Source organism: Nanorana parkeri, unplaced genomic scaffold (genome assembly GCF_000935625.1).
Source record: "Nanorana parkeri isolate BGI_ZX_2015 unplaced genomic scaffold, ASM93562v1 scaffold1746, whole genome shotgun sequence".
In the NCBI taxonomy this organism is placed as follows: domain Eukaryota; kingdom Metazoa; phylum Chordata; class Amphibia; order Anura; family Dicroglossidae; genus Nanorana; species Nanorana parkeri.
In genome coordinates this window covers 285936-291404 of record NW_017308014.1, presented here as the reverse complement: position 1 = coordinate 291404, position 5469 = coordinate 285936, and the positions used below count along the sequence as shown (strand labels likewise).

Sequence of the window (5469 nt, the reverse complement as noted above, 5' to 3'; positions counted from 1 at the left end):
AAGTATGTCCAGCAGAGGAAGCCGTCCCAGAGTGGGCTTCACAGCGCTGGTCCCAAACTGTCCTTTTGCGGGGAGGATAAAACGCGCGCTGGGGGCCGCGTAGAGCTGAGGTGTCAACATTAAGGCAACTGCACCGTACGCGGCCTCGCCAAGTCCTCGTTCCAGACACTCCCGTGAGATCTGGTTCCTCCTTGTAGTAAGTCCAACGGATCTACGGCTCCGTCCTCTTTAAACAACCAGTCCACCTAAGGACGCTTGTAAACAAAATCAGAGTAAAAACATTAACCGGAGGGGCGGGGCAGGGGGAGGAGCAAAGGGAAAACAAAAACCCTATTCTATACTTCCAAGATAATAGGGTTACATAAGAGCAGGTACCATGTCCCAAAAACAAACACAAAAAAAAAAAAGATGAAGGCAGGGTGCGGACCTCCATAAAAACTGAACACTGACTGAAAGGCCCAAAACTGACCCAAAATCCAATGTGGTTATAGACGGCCGAACGCCAAGTCCCGGCACTCCGGTAATGCTCAAGAAATAGATAAATCCAGTTTTTTTTTCCCCCTCCTTTTTTGGGATTTTTTTTTTTTTATTTTTTATTATCTTAGTTTAAAAAAAACAAACAAAAAAATAAAAAAATAATGAAAGAACGAAAGAAAAACAAGGAATTCAGATTTTTGATCAGTTTCTGTAAAATGAATTTTTGCAGTGCAGTAAAACCCGCAATAAAATGCGGTGGGTGAAGAAAAAAAGATGGCGTCAGAGGGACGAGACACGCCTCAGTAGTCATCTATAGCCTCCATTTCGTTTGAGGAGCCATGAAGAGAGTAACCTGAAGACAAAACAAAAGCAAAAATAAAAGTATTAAAAATGATAAGAAAGATAACAAATAAAAATGTGTAACATTCGGAGACATCAAAGCTCACGCTGGAAGAAATATCTGGAAAGTTGAAGGTTTACGGCCAGTGAATGTTTCACCTGTGTGCTGCCCCCTGCTGGCAGCAGGTAAGGAGGGGTAAAGGACCTGTGCCCCTTCATGCCATGTGACAGGGCTGGTGCGGGAAAGAGGTCTCAGCACTATGAATGCCAACTAGAGGAGATGATCTAAGATCCACCCCCTCCTCTCCCAGTCTTTGCTCTCCCCCCTAAGGGGAGGCATAAAGTTTGCAGTGCAGTAAAACCCGCAATAAAATGCGGTGGGTGAAGAAAAAAAGATGGCGTCAGAGGGACGAGACACGCCTCAGTAGTCATCTATAGCCTCCATTTCGTTTGAGGAGCCATGAAGAGAGTAACCTGAAGACAAAACAAAAGCAAAAATAAAAGTATTAAAAATGATAAGAAAGATAACAAATAAAAATGTGTAACATTCGGAGACATCAAAGCTCACGCTGGAAGAAATATCTGGAAAGTTGAAGGTTTACGGCCAGTGAATGTTTCACCTGTGTGCTGCCCCCTGCTGGCAGCAGGTAAGGAGGGGTAAAGGACCTGTGCCCCTTCATGCCATGTGACAGGGCTGGTGCGGGAAAGAGGTCTCAGCACTATGAATGCCAACTAGAGGAGATGATCTAAGATCCACCCCCTCCTCTCCCAGTCTTTGCTCTCCCCCCTAAGGGGAGGCATAAAGTTTGCAGTGCAGTAAAACCCGCAATAAAATGCGGTGGGTGAAGAAAAAAAGATGGCGTCAGAGGGACGAGACACGCCTCAGTAGTCATCTATAGCCTCCATTTCGTTTGAGGAGCCATGAAGAGAGTAACCTGAAGACAAAACAAAAGCAAAAATAAAAGTATTAAAAATGATAAGAAAGATAACAAATAAAAATGTGTAACATTCGGAGACATCAAAGCTCACGCTGGAAGAAATATCTGGAAAGTTGAAGGTTTACGGCCAGTGAATGTTTCACCTGTGTGCTGCCCCCTGCTGGCAGCAGGTAAGGAGGGGTAAAGGACCTGTGCCCCTTCATGCCATGTGACAGGGCTGGTGCGGGAAAGAGGTCTCAGCACTATGAATGCCAACTAGAGGAGATGATCTAAGATCCACCCCCTCCTCTCCCAGTCTTTGCTCTCCCCCCTAAGGGGAGGCATAAAGTTTGCAGTGCAGTAAAACCCGTTGGTTGACAACGCTGACTCTGCTGCACTGAAATCCCCCCGTCCAATCTATCGTCAGCCCCGTCCAGTTCTCCTCTGTGCACTACAGAATCTACCATGTTCATGAGATGGGGTGTTCTATAGCCCTGATACTTCCTGTCCTAGGGGGACAACGCTGCTCCTTCATAGACAGTACAGCGATAGAGTGTTGTCACCCTAGGACAGGAAGTGTGTTACTGGCAGGACAAAAATACCCTAATAACAAAACAAATGCAACCGCCATATCCCAGAGCTGGTGACCTGCAGAATACGAATTTTTTTTATTCTCCAGATTATATATACGAACAACAAAACCTCAGTGATAAAGATTGCAGGAATGGAGGAAGCGCGGCAGTACCCACCCAGGATGCTGGGATCAGAGTGTAACATCTGTATCCGCCTCTTCATCTTGCTGCTCTGTACGTCGTATCCGCTACCTGGCTTGGAATTTTGGGTTGCTGGAAACACGGGAGTCCCCATCCAGGCGGCTTCCTGCTGCTAAGACAGAAAACAAATGGCATTCAATGAGACAGAACGCGGATAGGAATCACGGTGGGCCGCGGTTTCCCCCCTCGCCGGGCTTTACCTGCTGTCGCTGGCTGGCTTTGTACTTCGCTCTCCGTTCTAAAAACTGTTTAGCAAATTCTTTGGCTTCAAGCGTTTCCCCAAGACAGGAGCGGATGTAGTCGTGAACTTCGTACGGAGATTCCAGCTCCTTCAGAAAGGCCACCAGCGTAGGAACTGCGGGCGACAAAATATAAAAAAAGGAGGTCAAGCGCACTTCCTGTAGAGAAGAGCAATGTAGAAGGATGTTCACGGGCCGGAGCCTCACCGTCCAAATTGTTGGATGTATTGATCATGTGTAACATCTGCTCACACCACTGAGTGAAGCCGTCCGACGGTTTGATTCCCTGAAGGAGTTTTAAGAGCTTTTCTTCCTCGTCCGTCTTCTTGCGGCGAGCGCTGATCGCGTACGCGTCACTGAGGGTGAGAAGACGCAGGAGAGTCATTCGCAAATAGACTTCACTAAGTTGTTTCCCCATCAGAAAAGATTCTACAGGTCTGGGGAAGAGGGAGCCGGGGAAGAGGGAGCCGGGGAAGAGGGAAAGAATAAACCAAAATAAAGTGCTGAAGACTCACGTCAGTGACGGGCTACTCCTGCTGTTCCTCAAACCTCTGGCACTTGCTCCACTTTTCACACTCTCCTCCCAGGGGCTCTTCTCCAGCCCTCCCCACAGAGAGCCCAAGTCAGACCCCCATTGGGAAGTTATTATGGAGGAACCAGACATCCCCAGACCTCCATGCTGAAAGAGAAAACTTCGTTATTTGCCGGAAAACGCTAAGCCATCGTAAACCCAGAACACACATTACAACCGATATAAATTATATTTTCTATATTTCCATTCCCAACTCCACATGTACACCAATCGCCACCTCTAAGTCACCACTCTTTGTACTACCACTATCCCCAGTGCTCCACCCCCCACAGTGCTCATTCCCCCATGCAACACTCAGAGACCATTCCTCCCCATTACCCAGTCATCGTTAGTGTTCCTTTTGCATGCGATCTTCCATTCCTATACCACGTCCAACTACACATGTGATGAAATCACCCCAATAAGTCACACCTTATTTGTACTAATCCCCTCCCCACCTCCAATGCTACCCTCCATCCCCAGTGCTCCTCCTTCATGCTACCCGCCATCCCCAGTGGCCTTCCTCCATTCAACCTGCCATCACCAGTGCTGCTTCTTCATGCTACCCGCCATCCCCAGTGCTCTTCCTTCATGCTACCCGCCATCCCCAGTGCTCCTCCTTCATGCTACCCGCCATCCCCAGTGGCCTTCCTCCATTCAACCTGCCATCACCAGTGCTGCTTCTTCATGCTACCCGCCATCCCCAGTGCTCTTCCTTCATGCTACCCGCCATCCCCAGTGCTCCTCCTTCATGCTACCCGCCATCCCCAGTGGCCTTCCTCCATTCAACCTGCCATCACCAGTGCTGCTTCTTCATGCTACCCGCCATCCCCAGTGCTCTTCCTTCATGCTACCCGCCATCCCCAGTGCTCCTCCTTCATGCTACCCGCCATCCCCACTGGCCTTCCTCCATGCAATCTGCCATCAACTCTTCCCTGCATGCTATGCTCACAGAATCCTTCCCTTTCCTTCCCATTTCCCACCACTCCAGTCATCATCAGAGTAAGCCATGCAATTATTTTTGCTGCCCCATTTAAAAAGTACCAGAGTGTAAAGGCCACAGTCATCACTATTGCTCCCTCTCAAGTCACAGCTCTCTAGCAATTCCTACATAGTGACATTCCACATAGACCCCGTGGAAGACAGTAGGGGCCGCACAGGCCTTCTCAGAAGGCAAGTCTGGGGGAGAGGGGGATAGTACAGTAAGGTCTTCCCATCTCAGGGTGGGGGAGTGGGTACTCCGGGAAGGAAGGTTTAGAATGAGATCCCATTGGCCTGCTCCTGGGTCTCTGGGCTGATGAGAGGCAGGCTTCTGACCTCTACAAAGAGCCTTAGCAGGCATGAAAACAACAAACCAGAAGAAGGTGAAAGGGATGTGTTTGCAGGAGTTCCCAGGAGCCTTTTAAACTCTTGCGTCTCCTGCAGGTGGGCAGAGCCATCTCTTTAGTGAACCATCCTAGAGGACGAGGGGGAAAGTGCGAGTATGAAAACTATATTTTACCGAGTTACATACTGAGGCATTGTAGAACAGCTGTGACGAGGGAGCAATCACGTGCTTACAGCAGTCTCTATGGACAGGTAAGAGGAATGGCATGGGTCACCTTAAACTTTCTCCTCCTACATACCAACAGAGATGTTCTCCGTTCCCTTTACTCGGAGCAACACTCAGTTGCCTTGGCTATAACGATTGTTCCCAAACTTACATTTTTTATAGGCTTTGTTTTCTGTCCGCTAAGGCAGTGTTTTTCAACCTTTTTTGTGCAAAGGCACACTTTTTTCATGAAAAAAATCACGAGGCACACCACCATTAGAAAATGTTAAATTTTTTTACCTCTGTGCCTATATTGACTATATATAAAGTAATTCTCTTGAATAGGAATCAAATAAACACAAAGAAATTATTTTATAATTACTTTATTATGAAATAATAAAGTATTTTATAATTGTTCATATTTCTGTTCAATCCATGACTTAACTTCACACTTCACACAAATACGTTTTAAATTCAAACTGTAGCACTGACGTAGCCCTGGTTAAAGTAGGGTTCAGTGGGGTCTCACTAGTCTTGGTTAAACCCCACAGAGCCCTGGTGAGACCCTACCAAGCCCTGCTTTAACCAGGGCTCTGTAGGGTCTCACCAGAGCTATGTGGGG

General features: G+C 47.6%; 1 protein-coding gene across 1 annotated transcript in view; it reads right to left on the bottom strand.

Annotated features, from left to right (window-relative positions):
• Positions 1 to 1569: 1569 nt before the first annotated feature.
• The window catches only part of GIGYF1 (GRB10 interacting GYF protein 1), a 26266-nt gene continuing 22366 nt past the window's right edge, over positions 1570 to 5469 (bottom strand). Inside the window, exons 21-25 of the mRNA XM_018571378.1 lie at positions 3261 to 3424; positions 2953 to 3101; positions 2707 to 2861; positions 2483 to 2618; positions 1570 to 1751 (exon numbers count right to left, since the gene is read on the bottom strand). Coding sequence (XP_018426880.1) covers positions 1699 to 1751; positions 2483 to 2618; positions 2707 to 2861; positions 2953 to 3101; positions 3261 to 3424 — 657 coding nt within the window. The 3' untranslated portion in view covers positions 1570 to 1698. The remainder of the gene's footprint in view (positions 1752 to 2482; positions 2619 to 2706; positions 2862 to 2952; positions 3102 to 3260; positions 3425 to 5469) is intronic.